The 23596-nt window shown below is 28.5% G+C and overlaps 5 protein-coding genes across 5 annotated transcripts; 1 reads left to right on the forward strand and 4 right to left on the reverse strand.

The window, feature by feature from the left end:
• The first annotated feature begins 2969 nt into the window (after positions 1-2969).
• LOC130678500 (putative uncharacterized protein DDB_G0289263) lies at positions 2970-7421 on the forward strand. The gene is made up of 4 exons (XM_057485751.1): positions 2970-3097; positions 3575-4240; positions 6092-6632; positions 7219-7421. Exons 1-4 carry the CDS (start codon positions 3044-3046, stop codon positions 7419-7421), a joined length of 1464 nt encoding a protein of 487 aa, XP_057341734.1. The 5' UTR covers positions 2970-3043.
• A 707-nt stretch (positions 7422-8128) lies between these two features.
• On the reverse strand, positions 8129-9544 carry LOC130664781 (putative uncharacterized protein DDB_G0286901). Its single transcript, XM_057464881.1, has 2 exons — positions 9385-9544; positions 8129-8788 (listed from the first exon to the last, which is right to left on the reverse strand). Exons 1-2 carry the CDS (start codon positions 9439-9441, stop codon positions 8288-8290), a joined length of 558 nt encoding a protein of 185 aa, XP_057320864.1. The 5' UTR covers positions 9442-9544; the 3' UTR covers positions 8129-8287.
• Positions 9545-9948: 404 nt separating this feature from the next.
• Positions 9949-18937, reverse strand: LOC130678509 (homeobox protein 4-like). The gene is made up of 5 exons (XM_057485763.1): positions 18932-18937; positions 16999-18277; positions 11405-12850; positions 11310-11323; positions 9949-10035 (listed from the first exon to the last, which is right to left on the reverse strand). The coding sequence occupies exons 1-5, from the start codon at positions 18935-18937 to the stop codon at positions 9949-9951; spliced, it is 2832 nt and encodes a 943-aa protein (XP_057341746.1).
• Positions 18938-19738: 801 nt separating this feature from the next.
• Positions 19739-20691, reverse strand: LOC130675498 (GATA zinc finger domain-containing protein 4-like). Its single transcript, XM_057481242.1, has 2 exons — positions 20589-20691; positions 19739-20506 (listed from the first exon to the last, which is right to left on the reverse strand). Exons 1-2 carry the CDS (start codon positions 20643-20645, stop codon positions 19901-19903), a joined length of 663 nt encoding a protein of 220 aa, XP_057337225.1. The 5' UTR covers positions 20646-20691; the 3' UTR covers positions 19739-19900.
• Positions 20692-21800: 1109 nt separating this feature from the next.
• LOC130665185 (myb-like protein I) lies at positions 21801-23212 on the reverse strand. Its single transcript, XM_057465489.1, has 2 exons — positions 23060-23212; positions 21801-22463 (listed from the first exon to the last, which is right to left on the reverse strand). The coding sequence occupies exons 1-2, from the start codon at positions 23114-23116 to the stop codon at positions 21960-21962; spliced, it is 561 nt and encodes a 186-aa protein (XP_057321472.1). The 5' UTR covers positions 23117-23212; the 3' UTR covers positions 21801-21959.
• Between the last annotated feature and the right edge of the window lie 384 nt (positions 23213-23596).

Consider the following 23596-nt stretch of genomic DNA (forward strand, 5'->3'; position numbering starts at 1 on the left):
TATACGAAAAATATATTCTGATCATATATAAAAACATATATTTATATTGTGTATGGAAAAAAAAAGTTTCAGATTCGTATGACCAACTCCAATTAAATTAGATATAAATTTTAATATACTCTTTAAATTGCAGTTAAAATTTTCAAAATTAGTTAATTTGATGCGAATATATATACCCATATACATATACATACACCGAATAAAATATATGCTTAAATATAACAAAAAAAATATATGGTGCCATATATAATATAAATTATATGCTACCATATATTTCATTTCATATAAAAATTTTATATTTTTTGGATATAAAAGGAAATATATCAATACAATATATTATAAGGTAAATGTATATGTATATATAGCTTAATATAAAAAACATAAGTTACATATATGGAATACATATATTTACTACTTTATATAATTTTATATTAAATCGGCCAAAATCTCTATATGATTTTTTATAATATACAATATAACATATCATATATTTTTTTGTTGCAAACATATATGATTTTATATATTTAACCATATATTGTTTTTTCATACGGGGTATGATGATTAAATATCACATTGTATACAAATGATTGAGTTAAACAGTAACTTCATCAATCAAAAATTTGACAGATGAAAACAAATGTTTAAGCATGCGCATTAATTTATTTAAACATCCGATCAGAGCGGGGGGATGTAACACTTTTGCCTCAAAGATCAAAGTAAGGAACGAATGCAAACTCTATCAAGGTGTGATAAGAATAATTATGTCTAGACAGTTGTTGTCAAAATTGCACCACGGAATCCTTTTAATCTCGAATAATAACAACAATAATAATAGTAGTTATAAAAAGTATTCATCGCAAAAATATTCAGTCAACAAAACACTAAGGTGTCATCCAGTAATAAATTGAATTGTTTATTTGCTTATTTTTTTAATAAAGATAAAGAAAATCAACATGTGTTGGAAAAGTTCATTTGTTTTTTTTTTCATTATATCGTTTACCGAAATAAAGGTAATTAATTAACAAATTAATATGATAAAATATATGTAATTTATATACTTTAGTATCAATATAATTCATGATTAATTACAGGGGCGTTCAGTTGAGAATAATAATTCAGTGGAAAAAAAAAATGGAGATTGTTATCATGTTCAAAATAAGACAACTGAATACTTTTCAAAAGATTTTCAAAATTATCATCATGTAGATTTATTTAATCCATCAATGAATAATCATAATAATAATAATAATAATAATAATAGATATAAAAAAAGATCTATTGGTAATAACAATCAGAGAATTGTCATCGAAAACGATGATAATAATGTTAAAACTTTTACTTATGAAAATAATTTTGATACACTTGCGATTAAGAATAGAAATAATAATGTTAATACCATTACTATTAAACATGACAGCAACGTAATAACTATTGATAATTATGATAATAGTGTTAATACAATAACTATTCATCATAACAGTAATCATATAACTATTAATAATCATGATAATAATGTTAACACAATCATTGTTAATGGTGACAGTGCAATGATTACTATTAATAATAATAAGAATAATGTTAATAGAGTTACTGTTAAAGGTCGAAGGGGGAGCATTATTATTAACAATGCTGATCCCACTAATAATGTTAATACAATTATTGCTAATAATAATTAATAATGGATGTGTGACATTTGGATGATGTATTGTAATTCAATATGAAGACTATATTGATTCTATTTTTGAATTATTATCAATGCTAATTAACACAGAAAATTTTTGTACATTTTAATTATAAAAGTAAATAAAAAATACTACTGAGGATATTGCCTGATGAGGATATTTAATCATTTTAATCCCTGTAATTTTTCTCAAAGAAAATCTAATAAACGGTTTACCCTGTGGGCCAACTCTAAGGCTCTACGCTCTATTTTCGAGCTTGGAAAAGTTATAATTCGTTGATTTTTGGGCTCAAAAACCGCTTGGATAAAAAAAAAAATACATTTCTCTTAAAAAAGGAATTTCTGTCTAATGATATCTTTCACATAGGAAACTGTAGGTATCTGAATTTTCAAGTAGGAAAACCATATAGGGAACTGGGTTACGTAACAATTGATCCAAAGACATGATCCGATGACATTGGATACGCACGATATTATGTCCACGGACAAATAATCCTTCAGACAATTCATCCAAAGATATCTCATACATGTAAATCAACAATCGACAAAATTTCTTAAATATATAAACCTATACGCTTGAAATAGTACGGTGCCATTTCAAAGAAAATCAGACTATTACTTGTTAGAAAATTTTCGGAATTAAAATATTTGAAAGAATTAATTGTAATCTTACACACCATAATTGTCACTTGGATCAATTGTCGTAAAGATAAATTATCGGCAGATCAATTATCCACGGATCAAATGTCGCGGATGTATTGTCGTGTCACCAAGAAACTGTGGATAACTGGATCCCCATGTAGGAATTTTGAATAGGAAACTGGGTACCTGGATTCCCTATGCCTACCATCTATTGATACGCGTAGAATGTGCATTGCTCCGGGTAAGTGTGCGCAAGCTCATTCATTTCGGACTGAAATGGATGGGCTTGCGCACACTTGCCCTACATGAATCTATGTATATATGTAAATAAAAGAACAGATTAATAATTCTATAACAAACCATATGGAAATCCATCCGAAAACGCCATGTTGGAACATAGGAATCTAGGCTAGATTCCCATATAAATTTTTTTAAAGGGGAGGTTAAAAACATAAATTAATCTACCCGTGCGTAATTAAAATAATAAGAAAAAAAATAGTTTAAAAATAACCCGTTATCTGTAAAAATGAGAAAAACAAATTAATCTCTAGACTGTTATTATCAAAATAACAGTATGAGGTTCTTCTAATCTAAAATAAACTCAATAATATACATATAGTAATCAATAAAAATATTCAGTCTCCAAAACACTTAGCAGCATATCAGTCATCAGTTAAACTAATTTATTATTTTTAATAAAAAAAATTTTATTACGGAATAATGCATCAGAAAAATTTTATAATTTTTCTTATAATTACGTCGGCCACCATAGAGGTAATTAATTAACAAATTATGCTAATAATATATTTCAAGACTTATTAATCCCTGATTAAACAACTGAATTCGATCGAATTAAACATAATTAAATTTTTAATTCTATTTAATTCAGATAAATTCTGTTAATTCGGTGCCTAACTTAATAATGAATTCTGTCTAATTCGGCAGGAAAACCAGAATTTGTCCAAATTAAAACGAATTTGAATAATTATATTCGGTTTAATTCTGATTAATTTGAAAATAATTCTCCAATTTCTGGTTCTGAATCCGAATTAAACTGAATTAAAACGAATTTGAAATTTTTAAATCAGTTTTATTCTGTTTAATTCAAATTCAAATTTTCAATTCAGTTTAATTCTGTTTTGCAGAATTTGACAGAATATAACAGAATTTAAATTTTTAATTCGGTCGAATTCAGTTGTTTAATCAGGGATAGTTAAATAATAATGAATACATATATTGAATTTTTTTAAGGGACGTTCAATTGAAAATAGTAATTTAGGGCCAAAAAAACCGGAATGCAATGAAACTCTAATTTATTGTCCAGCTGAATATTCATCATTTGAAGATTTAATTGATTTCCCGATGCTTAATTACAATAGTAATGCTAATGAGAGAAGTAAAATTAATCATATTAGTAAAAGAGATACTGATGATAATAATGTTAGAGCATGGACACTGAATAACAATAATGGCGTAATTAGTATTAGGAAAGGAAATAATAATAAGTATACGATGCATATTAATAATGATAACAATGAAATTTCAATTAGTACAAAGAGTAATAATGTAAATACAATAGCCATTGGACACAATAGTAGAAGAATAACTATTAATGATGATGATAATAATGTTCACAGTTGTACTATTGACAATGACAGTGATGTATTTAAGGTTAGAAATGGTAACAATAATAAGAACACGATAACTATTAATCATAATAGTAATGTACTTACTGTTGACAATAATGATAATAATGTCAATACAATTATTATCAATAAAAATAGTAACGTGCTTACTATTAATAATAACAATAATAATGTTAATACTATTAATATTAATGGTAATAATGAATTGATTACGATTAACAATAATTATAATAATGTCAACAAAATTACTATTAAAGGGCATAGAGGAAGGGTTATTATTAATAACAATAGTAATGATAATAATGTTAATACAGTTGTTGCTAGTAGTAATTATAATTATAATAATTACGATAATAATGATAATAATAATTATAATAATAACAATAATAATAATGATAATAATAATTATAATAATAACAATAATAATAATAATTATAATAATTACAATAATGATGATAATTATAGGAATAATTATTATAGTTATAATTAGTATACTTTCTATAAAAAAAAATCCATGTAAGATGCCTATGTGGATTTCTCATGGCGTTTTCGGATGGATTCCTGTATGGTTTTGTATAGGAATCCAGCATAGAATCTCACGTGGCTTCCCATAGAATTTTTGTATGGGAATCCAGGTATCCATACTTTTCTACATGGGTTCATATAGATATCCATCATAGATTCTTATAGAGATTCTTATGGGTTTTTCCATGGGAATCCAAAGCAAGCAAAAATCAATATGGGAGCCTAGTTTAGATTTCTATGTGAGCGTACATGGTTCACCATGTCTATAAAATTTTTACATAGAAATCCAGATACCCAGGTTCCCATATAGATTTTTGACATGGGGATCCAGATATCCAAATTCCTATATATATTTTTTACATGGGAATCCAAATACCCCCAGTTTCCTATGTGGATTCTTATGTAAATCTGTACTTTCCTATGTTGATACCCATGGATCCTTGTGTAAATTCATAGTTTCCTGTATGGGTTTCTATGAATTTCCGTAAAATCTTACATGGATTTCTTTGGTAGGGCTGATTATAAAATTAATATTGTTAATAATAATAAATCAATAAAAAATAAAGAAACAAATAATAATTCAATAGGAATAAATGAAATGCAGCTTGAATTTTTAGCGAAATGTATTTAGATTCAATATAAAAGATTTACTGACTCTGTGAGAGTTGTTTACTTATTTATTATTACATTAAATGTTAGCATGTATGAATTATTACAAGCTACAAGCTTGAATTTATATAAAACAATGTTATATATATTTTATGAATAAAGAAGGGTCATGTTCCATTTATTCTGTTACTAATTATTCTACTCTATCTCAGCTTTTTCAATTGTTCTCTTTTAATTCCCATAACCTTTCCTGGAACTTCGACTTATCGAGCGCCCCTCTCCTTTAAAAAATAAGCTACACGCATGCGCTCTTACATATACGTGAATAATGCGTTTATATACATACAGATACGTACCAATGAATAGCATCGGGTGGAGACAGCGTAGCACGAAGTGGGGATCAAGATTGAGGGGAAGTTCTGTGTTAATGGAATTCGACCGTACTAGAAAAGAAACTTAACGGTTTTTTGTCGGTTAATTTCTATAACTCAAAATCACGGGTCAAAAAAATAATTAATCTTACAATGATAATTAAGAGTTCATAAATAATATTTACTCTTGAATGTAAAAATAGTCCGAGTCACAGTTCAAAATAAAAAACAAAATTATCTCCAGACTGTTGTTGTCAAAATTACATCACAAAGTCCTTAATTCTTTTAATCTCAAATTAATATAACGAAAATCATAACAATTTATATATTTAATATTCATTACTATAAAAGAACTCAGTCAATCAATCACTTAGCAATATACCAGTCATAAACTAATATATAAACAAATTTTTAAAAAATGTGTCTGAAAAATTTATTTGTTTTCTTCTTAATTATTTTTTTCGTCGAAATAAAGGTAATTAATTAAAAAGTTACATTAACAATAAATTTTTAAATTTAATCGAATAAAATATTACTATTTAATTATTAATTCAAATTATTCTTAACCCTATTAGGGTAATAATAAAGTAATAATATGAATATTTAATTTATTAAAGGCTAGGTCAACGGAAAACGATAAGTCAACGGTGAAAAATCAAGCAATGGATAAAAGTTACCACGAAGTAGATTCAGTTCATATGACAATGGATAATAATAATAATAATAATAATAATAATAATAAAAAGCGATCTGTTAATAGTTTAAATGAAAGATTTACTATTCATAACGATGATAATAATGTTAAAACATATACTTTTGAAAATAATTATCAAACTCTTATCATAAAAAATAGAAACAATAATGTTAATACAATTACTATTAATCATGATAGTAATATAATAACTGTTGATAATAATGACAACAGTATTAATACAATTACTATTCATCACAATAGTAACCAAATAATTATAAATAATCATGATAATAATGTTAATACAGTTATTGTCGAAGGCAATAGTGAATTGATTACTATTAATAATAATAAGAATAATTTGAATAAAGTTATTGTTAAAGGACGGAAAGGGAGGATTATTATTAATAATAATAATAATCCTAATAACGTTAATACTGTGATTACTAATGATAATAATGATTATGGTAATTATAATTATGACAATAATAATAATAATAATAATAATGATAATAATTGGAGTTATAATTATAATAATAATTATTAATATACTGACAATGAAATTTATTTTATTAACAATAATAACAATAATGACAATAATGATGAAATAAGTTATGCGAAAACTTCTGAAACAGTTGCTAATAATAATAACAATAATAGTAAAATTAATAGTTATAATCAATATTTGCTTATACTCATTATTATAAATAAATAAAAGATACTACTGCAAAAATTTTTGAATTTTATATTGTATATATTAATTCATACATGTAGATATATCTTTATTGATTTTTTACCCAATCATATACTTCCTACCAGTTCATAGGCGTATTTTAGACCATTACTGAGTCTCGGGCTCGATCGCTAGATCGTTTTATTAAGTCTAAAGCCATCCAATGCTGTAAGAAAGTTATCGTGCTCTATATATCGCTCACTCATTTCTGCTAATTTTGAAATTTTGAGACAGATACCGTTGAATATTTATCGCTTTACAATCGGCCAAATTCTTTGATTTTTAAAAATTACATTTAGAACATTTATCTTAATCCTTAGTGGCAATATTTATCAATTCTGGTGCAAATCTTGAGCAAGTCGAGGAGAATACAGCAAGATATTATATCTATATATACTGTGATTTAAAGATTTTTACTAAGATAGCTTCTAGGGATATCATACTTAAATTTCATGAAATTCTACTGATAAGAGCTATAGCACGACAACTACCTGAAGAGAAGCGTAAACAAAGTTATCATTGACTATGCCACTGCAGCGTGGATAGTAGCATTCACCCACTTGAGTTCGTCTAAATCTTCGTAAGTAAAATTAACCTTTTCCCGGACGACCTTGAATCCCTACTCTTAATTTGAATCGTACGTCGTATTCTTAAAATGAGAGAGCTTTAGTCTGTTTTCTAAAGAGGGGGTCGAAAAAATGGTAGAAGGGGGCGCTTGTCTACACTACCACAACTAAACATTCACTCATACAGCCTTACAATGGACTTTAACCCTTTCCCGGTTGACCTTGAGTCCCTACTCTCAATTTGAATCGTACGTCTTCGTCTTAAAGCGAAAGAGCGCTAGCCTATTGAGAAGAGAAGGGGCAGAAAAAATAGAAGAAGGGGGCGCATGCATGCACTACTACGATTAAACTTTTACTCACACGATTAAACCGTTACTCACACAGCCTTCACAGCGAACTTTGATTGGTAATATCCCCGTAGAGCTCACACCGATTCATTTCGACACACACTTTCGGGAAAGGGTTAATTGGCTCTATCCCCATATGACTCACACCTAGACTTACCGATACTCCGAGCCGGGAAAGGGTTAAAAGCCAATATACCCCAAAAATAGCTTAGAACAAAAGGGTCTAATAGATGGTGCCACTTACAAGACTCCATCTGTTGGCAGCGTCTAGAATTAAATGAATAAATATAGAAGATGTCTCAAAAAGATCCAAAACATAGTTTTTGTGACAATTATTTATTCATAAAATACAATTTTGGAATACACTCTTACAAATATTCATGATAATCAATCGAACCAAATATTTATTGTAATGAACACTAATAGTACTAATAATACTTTTCATCGACATTCATTTCATAGACAGTATATTAATCCTAATTATTAGCAGTGATTGTATTAACGTTAGTATTATCATTATCGTTGTTATTAACAACAATCTGTCCTCTTTTTCCGTTTACAGTGATGGTATTTATATTTTTTCCCTTTTTATTGTTAATAGTAATAACATCACTATCACCATTGATAGTTAAGGTATTAACATCATTTTCGTCGTTATTATTAATAGTAATACTCTTACTATTACCTTGAATAGTAAGTGTATTTGCATTCTTACCATTGTTCTCGATAGTAATATCACTACTGTCATGATTAATAGTAATGGTGTTCGTATTACCATTTCCATTGCTAATAGACATTCCTGCGTTATTATTTTCTATGGTTAATGTTTTCACTTCGTTATTACCATTTTCGATAGTAATCCTTTGTTCATCAGCACTTCTCTTCTTAATATTTTTGGTCAATGTAGAATCAAATAAACGTAGGTTGGAAAAATGATCTTCTTTTCCATCTGAATTATTGTTTTCAATTGAACGTCCCTTCAAAAAGCAGTAAACATAATATTTATTCTATTATTTTATTTTATTGTAATCATAGTAATTTTAATACAATTTAACACATGGAATTATACGTACTCCGAAAAAGCAACCGAATACGCCAATAATTTTTGAACAGTTCGAATTGTCTATCAATTTCTGAATCATTCAAAAATTATTGTAAAAAATTTTTTATAATTTCTCGCATATAAATAAAGATTTAACATTTGAATTTCGCACCGAATTATTCGAAAACTTATGAATATTTTCAATCGAATAGTCCGAAAAACATCAAATGACTTGAAAACTTTAGGATAATTGAAATTTTTCGAATTATTTGATTCGAATTTCGGATCGAGTTGTAACATTTGATTTGATCCGAACACTATTAGCACACCCCCACTTCATAAATTCAAAATTTTTATTTTTAAAAAAATTTACAAATGAATCGAAAGCTTACGAACTTTTTGAATTATATTCAAAAATACAAATTTTGAAACGTATATTAGTTATAATTTTCGATTTGATTCGAATAATTCGTAAATTTGAATTATTTGCACCCTTCTATTAATTATTGCAGTAATTATTCAATTAATTACCTTTATTCCAGCGATCGTCATTATGAAGGCAAAAAGAAATAACTCTTTCAGACCCATTTTGATTTTTTTTATTAAGAAGAAATTGATGGCCGGTACGTTGCAAAGTATTTTGTGATCAAATATATTCCTGACAAATATTTATACTAGTTACTATCCCTGTCTTTGTAACTATAATTACTATTATTATTATAATCACTCATATCGTTTGCGATTAGAATCAGATTTAATTAGCGCTGTAATATTTTTGTTTCCTATTTTTTACCCATTTTCGTGCCACACTATCGAGGTCATTTCGGCTGTTACACGCGCGGACATCTAGAGTTGCTTTTACGTGCAAATAATTAAGCTAATCACCGGATGTACTGTAGTCACACGCATCATAAATTTTTTATGCAATCATAATTAAAATATATAAACTGACATATACGATAATAAAACCATAAAAGCAACACCTGGGTAATTCATAGCCACAATAAATTATTAATTATTTGTATAAGAAACCCAGATAATATCAAGATGGACTGATATTTAAATGAATCATACAACTTGTCTTATAATCTTGTGTCAATCTTCCGGATCCTCGACGCCAAGGTTGCCTTGTTCCCAATCAACGCCTTGATATCCAGTCACATTGACGTTTAATCCACTATTCTATAATCGATTTATTTGCGATTTATGTAAGTTACACTTATTCAGGCGCTTGGAATAATTATATATGATTATACACTTGCTCGCGTGCTGAGAAAAAAAACCAAGAAAATGACTTTTTTAAGGCGCGAATATTTAATAACAGGAACTGAAGTTAATAAGACTGAGATGAATCATAATTTGTGTACCTGAAGTTTTTAATGTTCGTGTAACGAGGGGAAGTTCTGACTTCGCGGAAATCGACTGTAATTTATAATTGAATCATTAATTTTGAATGTGATCTCGAGTTGATAATTTGATCTGATTTTAGTCAAACAAATTGGTCTGTTCTCAAATTTTTATGAAAATTTTAAGCTGTTTTCAATCTAGGAACGATCGAAAACAGAGGACTAAAAATAATAGGCAGTAAAAATCTGATTTTTGTCTGAATTTTTTTAAATTTAAAACAGATCAAATTTTCCGACCGGGATGTAATTCTGAAAGTCGACTCAGCTGCAAGTTCCTGTAAAATTTTAATCTTATAGACAATGCTCAGGTCTGATTAAGCCAATTATTATACATTTATTATATTATGCATATTGATATTATTTTTATTAACAGTTTTCTCTCTAAATCTAAAACAGTGAATATTCACTGTTTCACAGTTATAAGTATACCAAGTGGTATACTTATAACTGTGAAATAGTGTATATGCACTATTATTCAGTTGTTTTTACTGTTTCAGATTTAGAGAGTTCTTTACACACATTTTTTCCGCCAATGGTTCGCAGTTGGAACAGTATAATATTGAACTTGGATACATTTAGTAAAATATAAAAGTACCGCTTTCTTTATCCCGGTACAAAAAAAGTATAAATCCGGGATATATACGGGCAAAACTGCCCTGGTTAAAGATACTGATTGAAAAGAATTGAAAAGCGGTCACTCCATGCAAACTTTATATCTATATATACAAACAACCGAATTTAAATTATTGAAAATAATTCGAATTTCATCGTTTTTAATTCTTTTCAATCAGTATTTTTAACCAGAGTGAATATATGTCTCATATATCTGGCATATATTCAGATTGTCCATCGGTATATCATTTCTCCATGCGGGACTGTTGCTGGTTCGTTAGCTCTCGACTCATACTTATTACTATCATTATACTCAATATCATTAATAGAATTAAAATTATTACGATAGCCATTATTATTAATAATAACCTGCCCTCTATTATTTTTAATCTTTATTACATTTTTATTATAGTCATTTTTATTATTAATGACAATAACTTTACTATTACCATCTATAGTAATCATATTAACATTAGTATAATTATTACTGATCGTAATGTTTTCATTATTACCTTTAATATAAATTTCATTACCATTATGGTTATTATTATCAATCTTAATTAATTGCTCATTATCATTCATAGAAACATAGTTTTTATTCAAATTTCTATTTTCAATCTTAAGTATTTCACTATTATTGTCAATAGTACAATCAACAGCATTTTTGTCATAACCTCTAATAATTATTTTAGAACTATCACCATTGATAGTAAGTGTATTCTTATTACGACTATTAGTATAAACATAAATTTCGTTGCTGTCTTCCTTGACAGTAATTGCATTCTCACTATAATTTTTTTCATTTATAAAAACTATATTTCTATTAACGTCAAGGGTAATTCTATTAACATTGTTATTATCACCATGAATAGCTATTCTATAACTATCCTTAATAACAAGTGTATTCACAGTACCGCTATTAGTATTAATGTCAATATTCCTATTATCGTCATTAACAGTAATTGTATTCTTACTATCGTTTCTTTCATTAATAGAAATTATTTTCTTATTATTTAGTCCAACAGTAATTGTATTAACGTTTTTGTCGAAGCCATTAATAATGATTATGTCACTATCACCCGCAACAGCGATTGTATTTAAATTATTGCTGTCAGTATTAACAATAATTCTATAACTATCGGCACGAACACTGACTGTATTTTTGCTGTCATATCTTTCCCTGATCTCAAATTCGCCGCGGTTATATTTCATAGTACAGTTATTAATATTTTTATCTTTACCATGAATAGTCATCTTTACACTTCTATTTTTGACCGCAACTGTATTTTCATTATTACTATCGGTAACAACAGTTATTTCATCGCTATCATTGTTAACAGCAAGAGTATTTTTGTTATCATCCCTAGTGGTGATGGCGAGTATTTTACTATTGTTATCGATAGTTAATGAATTAACATTTTTATCATAACTCTTAATGGCAATACTTCGACTATTACCTTTAACAGTGACTGTATTTGAATTATCATTATTAGCATTGATAATAATTTCATCGCTATCATTGCCGATAGCAATTGTGTTTTTACTATAACCCCATTGTTTGATAGCAAGTATGTTGCTATTATTTCCAATAGTTATTGTGTTAACGTTTTTAGCATCACCATGAAGAGTAATGTAATCGCTATCATGTCTGATTTCAATTGTGTTTGAATTATCACTATGGCTATCGACGGTAATAACATGATTATCATTGTAAATGATGAATGTATTCTTATTATAATCTCGATCTTTAATGGCCAGTATTTTATCATTGTTATACATGGTCCAAGATTTAACAGATTCACTATCACCAACACCGGTTCCTTTTTTTACATTGTCTTCACAATCACATGCAGCATTGTTACTAATTACCGAATTTGAACTCGCGATATAAGAATGTCCTTCAAAACCTTCTCTTGAGAATCCAGAAAAACATTTAACTTCGTTAGATCCAATTTCGTAGCAATCATCTCTTTTTCCGACTGCATCATTGTTTCCGATTGAATGCCCCTTTAATGGATATTCAAAATTTATTGTATTATTTTATTCAACACATGTACGATTATCCTGTTTTATCATGCCTGTAAAACTAACCAGCAATGTACGTCCCTATGAAAAAAAATCCATGTGGGATTTCATGGGAACCCATAGGAATCCATATAGGAAAGTATGGATTTACGGAAAAATCTATAGGAATTAATATAGGAGTGTATGGATTCAAATAAAAATCCATGGAGGAAACCATGGTTATGATTTCCATATGGGAAATTCACATAGGAAATTGTGGGTACCCGGATTCTAGTATACAAGAATTTGGAAATTTTTTTTGTGCTTCTTGGGTCACGGACAAAAACAGTGAACGCTAAATGAATACTGAGGCACTCGCTTTACAGATTTGATAAATCGAGATAACCAAACTTATGATAAATAAAGTATAATGCGTCATACATGTGGATTAAATCATTATCCGTAAACGCAATATCTTTAGTAAGTCTTGGAATTGTGTATGCGTGCCTACGACTTGTGCTAAAACTACTGCGTTTAACTAATAATGCACATTAGCCATATGGCCAATAACTTTTTTGTGATACCCGCTGCGAAGGTTCGATTTTCGAGCGCCGTCTGACGGTAGTAAAGCGGCCGATTCCCACATATCAGAATTTAGTATAATTTCGTCAATACTTTCGGCACGAATGCCGAAAGAATATACTTTCGTTACCATACGTTTCACGTTGTACCTATTCAAATAAATATTTGTGCTACAACTATTAAAAACAACGTTGATACAATAAACTCACATAATTTATCACAATCATCAAAAATAAATGGATCACTTAAAAATATATCTCTTAATTTTAAAAACTGTTCAAATATCACCTTTAATTTCAATGATAAATAATTATGGTAATAATTTTGCTATACAAAATAATAATAGTTCTATCCTGTCGTACAAAAAAAAATGTGTCATCAGCAATATAAAAATTTTCTCTAATAAAATATTTCTTATAACGTTATTTCTTTTATTTATTAATTTATTTTATTCTTTTTTTTATCAAATCGAACCTTTGCAGCGGGTATCACAAAAAGTAAAGTGTATGTCATGTGTGCAACGAGAGGGACACCTGATGAGCGTGGTTGCTGCATTCGCTTCTGCTTATGCTACAGTCGCACACGGCTCGTGCGTTATTTACACTCGTACTCATGTGACTGCGCCATTGGCAGGGAGCCTAGTATATGGTGGGGACAACTGAAACGATCGCAGCGCTCGCTGTGGATACAATTTCGTTAAATCATGTTCTCTTTGAATACAAACACGTGAAAATTAAGTTTAAAATAGTTCATAATAGTTATTGTGTCGTTAATGTTTGCCTTTGCTCATCGTTTGAGGTTAAAACAATATTTTATAATTTATTAATTCAAATCCGGTTTGGATAATGATTTTTATCATTGCCTAAAAATTATTTTTTAACCCTTCGTTACTCGCGCTATGCGGTGATTCCCTGTACAACACTACTTAAGCTAATAGAGTTGGCGTGAATATGAGTGAGACACTAGAGAAAGCGCGTGTAACGGAAGGTTAAAAAAACATTATGTTTTCTTAGTTACGATTTACAAGCAAATTTTCATGAATTAAAATAAAATTATTTTCTTCAATTCTGTTAAAAAACTCAATTGACTATTCTACTATTTTTTAAACCATTACCATTGTAGTTGTCATATATTATTTGTTTTGATTTTATCGGTTAACCTTATTCTATTCTAAATTAATAGTATTTATTATTTATTAAAATTTTTTATACTTAATTTTTTTATCGAAATATATTCAATTTAATTTTCTCTATCAAAAATACAATTACACTTTTTTATTTATGCCATTATAAATTTTTATATTTTGATTTTATAACGAATTTTTATTTTTTACACTGATTTTATATATCTTTTATAATTCTCGAGCATGATTTTTTGTAGCCATCAGATGTCGTTTTCGTCGCGCTCCCTGCCAATAAGCTATCAGCTCATGCGCACCACGCTCATCAAGATATCTCCCTCCTTGCACACGCGCTATACAATCTACTATTTATCCACTTGTTACGCAATCTACTATTATAATATCAGCAAAATAACATAATATACTTAAAATGTATTATTTAGATAATTACCTCTGTTTTGGCAAATGAACTTATGAAAAAAATGATCAATAATTTTTTCAGACACATTTCGTTTTTTTTATAATATTTTTAATTAACAAGAAACAAATTGAACTGATGACTGGTATGTTGCTAAGTGTTTTAACGACTGTAAATCTTTGTGATAGATACTGTCATTAAGTGTCATTGAGTTATTATTATTATTTCTTTGTTAGTTAAATGCTCAGGGGGTTATTCCCTTACTATATTGTTCCTATTATTTTTATTATTGTCATTACATGTAATTATGAAATATTGTAATGGAATTTTGTCGAGTCTAAAAATAAGTTTATTTTTTTTAACGCGTAGATTTTAAGCTAACATTAAAAAGCCTAAGTTTCTTCTACTAGCAAATAATTAATAGCTCACTTAAATATTTAAATAAAAAAAATTTTTTTTGGTTTTTTTGAAATTTCTCAAAATTGACTTGATAAATCAATTTCAAAATTCGATCAGCTTTAGAACTTGATAAAACGCCTCGATTGTCACCTTAATCGTCTCAATCGGTCAATTCGTTTAACAGATGTAGTTGGAGAAAAAATGGTAAAAATCGTTTTTTTTTTCGAAAACAACAGCATACAAAAGTATTTTCGAGCTCGAAAATGTATTCACAACAATGTTTTCGAGCTCAAGGAGCTCGAAAATAGCGGGAAGTTTTAGGGCTGGCCCGCAGGGTCAACCGATAGACCGATTTTTTTATTTAAAACGGATGAAATTTTCCGAGCCGAGATATGATTCTGAAAGTCGACTCAGCTGTAAGTCCCTGTGAAATTTTAATCATAAACAATGCTCAGGTCTGATTAAACCAATTATTATATATTTATTATGTTATGCATATTGATATTATTTTTATTAACAGTTTTCTTTACACAAATTTTATCTACCAATGGTTCGCAGTTGGGACAGTACAATATTAAACTTGGATACATTTACTGAAGTGTAGAAGAATCGCCCTAACGGATCCGAATTACGGTAAATACAGTGATTTACCGTAATTTACGGTGCCTAGCAGAATTACCGTAAATTACGGTAATTTACCATAAAATACGGTAGTTTACGGTAATCTACGGCAAATTACGGTAAATTGCCGTAATTTACGGCGCCTAGCAGAATTACCGTAAATTACGGCACTTTACCATAAATTACGGTAATCTGCGGTAAATTACGGCAATCTACGACAAATTACGGTAAATTGCCATAATTTACGGTAATTCTGCTAGGCACCGTAAATTACGGTAATTTACCATAAATTACGGTAGTCTACGGTAATCTACGGCAAATTACGGTAAATTGCCGTAATTTACGGCGCCTAGCAGAATTACAGTAAATTACGGTAATTTACCATAAATTACGGTAATCTACGGTAAATTACGGCAATCTACGACAAATTACGGTAATTCTGCTAGGCGCCGTAAATTACGGTAAATTACGGCAATTTGCCGTAGATTACCGTAATTTACCGTAGACTACCGTAATTTATGGTAAATTACCGTAATTTACGGTAATTCTGCTAGGCACCGTAAATTACGGTAAATCACTGTATTTACAGTAATTCGGATTCGCTAGGGCGCTTTCTTTATCCTAGTACGAAAAAAGTATATACCCGGGATATATACGGGCAAAACTGAATATATGTCTCATATATCTGGCATATATTCAGATTGCCCATCGGTATATCATTTCTCCATGCGGGACTGTTGCTGGTTCGTTAGCTCTCGATTCATACTTATTATTATCATCATAATTATTGTTATTTAAAATATTCGTATTATTGCGATAGCCATTATTATTAATAGTAACCTCCCCTATATTATTTTTAATAGTTATTACATTTATATTATGATCATTTTTATTATTAATGGTAACAACTTTACTATTACCATCTATAATAATTATATTAATATTAGCATAATTATTACTGATCGTAATGTTTTCATTATTACCTTTAATATAAATTAGATTTTCATTATATTTATTATTATCAATCTTAATTAATTGCTCATTATCATTCATAGTAACAGAGTTTTTATTAAAGTCTCTATTTTTAATCTTAAGTATTTCGTTATTATTGTCAATAACACACGTAACAGTATTATTATCATAACCTTTAATAATTATTTTAGAACTATCACCATTGATAGTAAGTGTATTCTTGTTACAAGTATGAGTAATAACATAAATTTTGTCGCTGTATTCCTTGACAGTAATTGAATTCTTACTATAATTTTTTGCTTTAACAATAACTGCATATCTATTAACTTCAACGGTAATTCTATTAACATTGTTATTATCACCATGAATAGCTATTCTATAACTATCCTTAACAACAAGTGTATTCGAAGTACCGTTATTAGTATCAATTTTAATAACTCTGTTGTCGTCATTAACAGTAATTGTATTATTACTGCCGTTCCTTTCTTTAATAGAAATTATATCCTCATTATATAGTCCAACAGTAATTATATTAACATTTTTGTCGACGCCATTAATATTGATTATGTCACTATCACCCGCAACAGCGATTGTATTTAGAGTATTGCTGCTAGTATTAACAGAAATTTTATAACTATTGGCACGAATACTGATCGTATTTTTGCTGTCATCTCTTACTCTGATCTCCAATTTGCTCTGGTTATATTCCATAGTACAATTATTAGTATTTTTATCTTCACCATGAATAGTCATCGTTACACTACTTTTTTTTACCGCAACTGTATTTTCATTATTACTATTGGTAACAACAGTTATTTCATCGCTATTTTTGTTGACAGCAATGGTATTTTTGTTATCATCCCTATTAGTAATAGCGAGTGTTTTACTATCGTTATCGATCGTTAATGAATTAACATTTTTGTCGTTACTATTAATGGCAACGCTTCGACTATTACCTTTAACAGCGATTGTATTTGAATTATTACTATTAGTATTGATAGTAATTTCATCGCTATTACGATTGATTTCGATAGTGTTTAGATTATGACTATGCGTGTCGACGGTAATAACATGATTATCATGACAAATATTGATTGTGTTCTTATTATAATCTTGAAGCTTAATATCAATTTTTTCATCATTACTAAGCAGTTCCCAACTTCTGACATTATTATTATCATTACCATAACCGGTTTTTCTTATTAGGTTGTAATCTAAATTACATTCATGATTTTTACTGATTATCGAATCTTTTCCACCAACTGGATAATAGTTTCTAAGTGAATGTCCCTTTAATGTATATTTAAAATTTATTGTTTTATTTTATTTAACACACGTACGATTATCCTGTTTTATCATGCCTGTAAAACTAACCAGCGATGTACGTCCCTATGAAAAAAACCCATGTGGGATTTCATGGGAACCAATAGGAGTTGATGTAGGAAAGTATGGATTTACGGAAAAATCCATAGGAATTAATATAAGAGTGTATGGATTCAAATAAAAATCTATGTAGGAAACCATGGTTATGATTTCCATATGGGAAATTTACATAGGAAATTGTGGGTACCCGGATTCCAGTCTATAGGAATTTGGAAATTTTTTTTGTGCTTCTTAGGTCACGGTGAAAAAACAGTGAACGCTAAATGAATACTGAGGCACTCGCTTTACAGACTTGATAAATCAAGATACCCAAACTTATGATAAATAAAGTATAATTCGTCATACATGCGGATTAAATCATTATCCGTAAAACGCAATAGCTTTAGCAAGTCTTGGAATTGTGTATGCGTGCCTACGACTTGTGCTAAAACTACTGCGTTTAACGAATAATTCGCATAAGCCATATGGCGAATAACTTTTCGTCCACTTGTTACGCAATTTACTATTATAATATCAGCATAATAATATAATATACTTAAAATGTATTATTTAGACAATTACCTCCATTTTGGCAAATGAACTTATGACAAAAATGGTCAATAACTTTTTCAGACACATTTCGTCTTTGTTATAATATTTTTGATTAACAAGAAATAAATTGAACTGATGACTGATTTCTCGCTAAGTGTTTTAACGACTGTAAATCTTTGTGATATATACTGTCATTAATTGTTATTGAGTTATTGTTACTATGATTATTATTGTTATTATTATTTTTATTATTGTCATTATATGTAATTATGAAGTATCGTAATGGAATTTTGAAGAGTCTAAAGATAAGTTTATTCATTTAACGCGTAGTTTTTAAGTTAACATTGAAAAGCCCAAGTTGCTTCTAGTTGCAAATAATTAATGGCTCACTTAAATATTGAAAAAAATAATTCATTTTTTCACTCTAGTTTCACTACGACCCGCCTGAATATAGACTGAGCTTTCAAGGGCAAGCGCTAAAGGGTTAATAACTGATAATTAATCACAATATTAATTAGATAACACTATAATATAGTATTAATATTGAATAGCCCGCAAAATTTTGCAGCAGCATACAGTCGAAGCTCCCTAAAGTTGCTATCTCCGTTCAGGACCATTCTCTAAAGTTGCTTTTCCCCCTTCTCCCCACTCTGCATTCTTGCTAGGATAATTGATTCTCCTATGCGCGATTCGATGCGTCACAAAATCAAAACAAACCGTGTGATACATATACGTTGAGGCTAACCTCAAATCGTGATTTTTAAATTATTATCTGCCGACCGGAAATTTGAAAAAATAAACTAATAAAATTTATTACATCTCGAGATTACTTTTGTTCATTAATTATAAGTTAATTATAAGTGGGAGAAAATCCGAGCAACTTTAGAGAGCATATCCTGTCAACTTTAGGGAGGGCAACTTGAGAAAGCTTCGACTGTATTTCCTTCCTATTGCACAAACTGTTGTTTATTTCTATCTTTCATTAATTAATCATATACATTAATATAACTTGTTCGTATTAATTATCTTATTACTATTACTGTTATTTTCATTAAAAGCTATGATTGTATTAATATTATCATCATGATCATTATTATTAAGAATAACCCGCCCTCTTTTGTTTTTAATAATAATAATGTTTTTATTATTACTCTGATTATTGATAATAATTAATTCACTGCTATTATTAATAGTAATTGTGTTTTCGTTGTTGTTATTATTATTTATAATAATTATATTACTACCTTTATTGACAGAAATTATATTTTTATTATTATCATTATTATGTATAGCAATGACATTACTATTGTGATTAAGAGTTATTCGATTTTTATTATGGTTTCCATTATAAATTATTAGTATTGCATTATAACTATCAATAGCCAATGTCCTGTCACAATAGTCAATATTATGAATAATGTTCCATGTAATATAATTATTAGTAGCACTTTCATTATCGATGGTCGAATTGCATAACTCCACATTTGAGAAATTTTTATCCATTAAATTTTTTAAGTCCATAGAAAAAAATTCACTACGATGATTGTCAGCTTGATAAGAATCGTCATTTTTTCCTAATGAATTATTGCTTTCAATCGAACGTGCCTTTAATAAATCGAATATATTTATTATCATTTAATTATATCAGCATTATGATTAATTATATATGTAATTTGAAATTAATTACCTTTATTTCGGCCAATAAATTTATGAAAAAAATAATAAATGATAATTTTCGACTCATTTTGTTAATTAAAAAAGAAGCAATGAAATTGTTGACTGATATGTTTCTGCTTATTTCGATGACTGTACGATTTTATGATAGATATTTTCATCGATTGATATGATTATTATTATTATAATTATTTAAGATTAAAATGATTTCGTTAAAGAATTTTGTCAACAATATTTCAGAGATAACTTTTTTTTTTAGATAGGAAACTTTAGCTGCCTATACACTATGATTTTTAAAAATTACATTCAGAACATTTATCTTAATATCATATTTCAATTTCATGAAATTCTACTGATAAGGGCTACAGCACGACAACTATCTAAAGAGAAAAACGTAGACAAAGTTATCATTGATTGTGCCACGGCATCACGGAAAGTAGTATTCACCCACTTGAGTTCGTCTAATGGCCGATTTCTTCATGAGAGAGATAAACTAGAGTTTGTTATTCGGCAGATAAACTTATTCCGGGGTTAAAATTTCGATGGTTGTCTTCAACAAACCGACGGATTAGCTATTCTATGGTCATGTATGTGTGACTGTGAGCTATAGTACTTACTCTAGGGGACCCCAAGACTAAAATTTTATATATGTACTCTACACTGTAGAGTCTTTACGCACACACTGACATCAGCAAGTTAACTGCCAGGTATAAACTTAAGACAAAAATATTCGGGGAATATTTCTTAAACTAGTGTGAAGAAAACAAAATCTCCAGTTAACTCACGTTAACTAACGGACAACTTTAATCGTAGGATAACTACGAGTGAAGAAATCAGCCATAAAACTTCGTTACTAAAATTAAGGGCCAATATACCCCAAAAATAGCTTAGTACAAAAGGGTCTCAGAGATGGTGCCACTTAGTGTTATGTCCAATAGATGTCTCTCATAGTTAACTTAAGTCTCTTATATCAATTGTACGCCACTGGAGTCAGTTTCTGGTAAGACCCTGAATGTGAAGCTTGGATGCTAGACAAATTACCAACTACTGTATTTTTTTTGTTAATTAACATTAAACACATATCCAACTATAATTGTGTTATTACTAATTTGACATATATAATTTAACACTATCTCACATACTTTACACTTACAAGACACCATCTGTTGGCAGCGTCTAGACTTAATAAATAAATATTGAAGATATCTCAAAAAGATCCAAAACATGGTTTTTGTGGCAATCATTTATTCAGAAAATACAATTTTGGAATACATTCTTACAAATATTTATAATAATCAATGGAACCAAATATTTATTATAATGAACACTAATAGTAATAATAATACTTTTCATCGATATTAATTTCATAGACAGTATATTAATCCTAATTATTAGCAGTAATTGTACTAACGTTACTATTATCATTATTGTAGTTATTAACGACAATCTGTCCTCTTTTTCCGTTTACAGTAATTGTACTTACGTTTTTTCCCATTTTATTATTAATAGTAATAAAATCACTGTCACCATTGATAGTTATTGTATTAATATTTCCTTTGTTGTTATTATTAATGGTAATACTCTTACTATTGCCTTGAATAGTGATTGTATTTATATTATTTTTACCATTATCGTCAATAGTAATGTCTTCACTATCACTATTGATACTAATAGTGTTCGTAGCACTATTTCTATTGGTAATATCGATTCCTCCGTTATTATCATCAAAAGTTAATGTTTTCTCTTCGTTATTACGATTAACGATAATAATTCTTCTATTATCATTGCTTCTTTTATAAATATTTTTAGTAATTGTGGAGCCAAATGAACGTACGTTGGAGAAATGATCTTCTTTTCCAACTAAATTATTGTTTTCAACTGAACGTGCCTTCAAAAAACAGTAAACATAATATTTATTCTATTATTTTATTTTATTGTAATCATAGTAATTTTAATACAATTTGACACATGAAAGTGTACGTACTCCGAAAAAGCAACCGAATACGCCAATAATTTTTGAACAGTTCGAATTGTCTATCAATTTCTGAATCATTCAAAAATTATTGTAAAAAATTTTTTATAATCTCTCGCATATAAATGAAGATTTAATATTTGAATTTCGCACCGAATTATTCGAAAACTTATGAATATTTTCAATCGAATAGTCCGAAAAACATCAAATGACTTGAAAACTTTAGGATAATTGAAATTTTTCGAATTATTTGATTCGAATTTTGGATCGAGTTTTAACATTTGATTTGATCCGAACACTATTAGCACACCCCCACTTCATAGATTCAAAATTTTAATTTTTAAAAAAATTTACAAATGAATCGAAAGCTTACGAACTTTTTGAATTATATTCAAAAATACAAATTTTGAAACGTATATTAGTTATAATTTTCGATTTGATTCGAATAATTCGTAAATTTGAATTATTTATACCCTTCTATTAATTATTGCAGTAATTATTCAATTAATTACCTTTATTCCAGCGATCGTCATTATGAAAGCAAAAATAAATAACTCTTTCAGACCCATTTTTATTTTTTTTATTAAGAAGAAATTGATGGCCGGTACGTTTCAAAGTATTTTGTGATCAAATCTATTCCTGACAAATATTTATACTAGTCACTGTCCCTGTCCTTGCAACTAAAATTACTATTATTAAAATATAATCACTCATATCATTTGTGATCAGAATCAGATTTAATTAGCGCTGTAATATTTTTGTTTCCTCTTTCTTACCCATTTTCGTGTCACACGACCAAGGTCACTTTGGTCGATACACGCGTGGACATCTAGAGTTGTTTACACTTGCAAATAATTAATAAACTTATCTCCGGAAGTACACGGAAAGAAATTTATTGTGAATATCACTATGCAAGTATGGGCGTGAAGCTCAATATAGTCTAGTTCACAAGTTCTAATTAGTTTCAGTTCGAGACAAAGCTCGTAAAAATATCAACGATAGCTCATTGGATTCAGAATGACGTCTGGAAAAATCCATATAAATTTTCT

Source organism: Microplitis mediator, chromosome 1, assembly GCF_029852145.1.
Source record: "Microplitis mediator isolate UGA2020A chromosome 1, iyMicMedi2.1, whole genome shotgun sequence".
In the NCBI taxonomy this organism is placed as follows: domain Eukaryota; kingdom Metazoa; phylum Arthropoda; class Insecta; order Hymenoptera; family Braconidae; genus Microplitis; species Microplitis mediator.

What these genes read in the sequence shown, in the direction of transcription:
- LOC130678500 (XM_057485751.1), top strand. Translation starts at nt 3,044, where the DNA reads ATGCATCAGAAAAATTTTATAATTTTTCTTATAATTACGTCGGCCACC. An exon ending in TTAAAGGGCATAGAGGAAGG is followed by an intron (nt 4,241 to 6,091) that starts GTTATTATTAAT and finishes AATTTATTAAAG; the next exon opens with GCTAGGTCAACGGAAAACGA. An exon ending in TAATGATAATAATGATTATG is followed by an intron (nt 6,633 to 7,218) that starts GTAATTATAATT and finishes CTTAATCCTTAG; the next exon opens with TGGCAATATTTATCAATTCT.
- LOC130664781 (XM_057464881.1), bottom strand. Translation starts at nt 9,441, where the DNA reads ATGGGTCTGAAAGAGTTATTTCTTTTTGCCTTCATAATGACGATCGCT. An exon ending in TGACGATCGCTGGAATAAAG is followed by an intron (nt 8,789 to 9,384) that starts GTAATTAATTGA and finishes TGCTTTTTGAAG; the next exon opens with GGACGTTCAATTGAAAACAA.
- LOC130678509 (XM_057485763.1), bottom strand. An exon ending in AAATCTAATTTATATTAAAG is followed by an intron (nt 12,851 to 16,998) that starts GTAATAATGAAA and finishes ACAATGATGCAG; the next exon opens with TCGGAAAAAGAGATGATTGC.
- LOC130675498 (XM_057481242.1), bottom strand. Translation starts at nt 20,645, where the DNA reads ATGAGTCGAAAATTATCATTTATTATTTTTTTCATAAATTTATTGGCC. An exon ending in ATTTATTGGCCGAAATAAAG is followed by an intron (nt 20,507 to 20,588) that starts GTAATTAATTTC and finishes GATTTATTAAAG; the next exon opens with GCACGTTCGATTGAAAGCAA.
- LOC130665185 (XM_057465489.1), bottom strand. Translation starts at nt 23,116, where the DNA reads ATGGGTCTGAAAGAGTTATTTATTTTTGCTTTCATAATGACGATCGCT. An exon ending in TGACGATCGCTGGAATAAAG is followed by an intron (nt 22,464 to 23,059) that starts GTAATTAATTGA and finishes TGTTTTTTGAAG; the next exon opens with GCACGTTCAGTTGAAAACAA.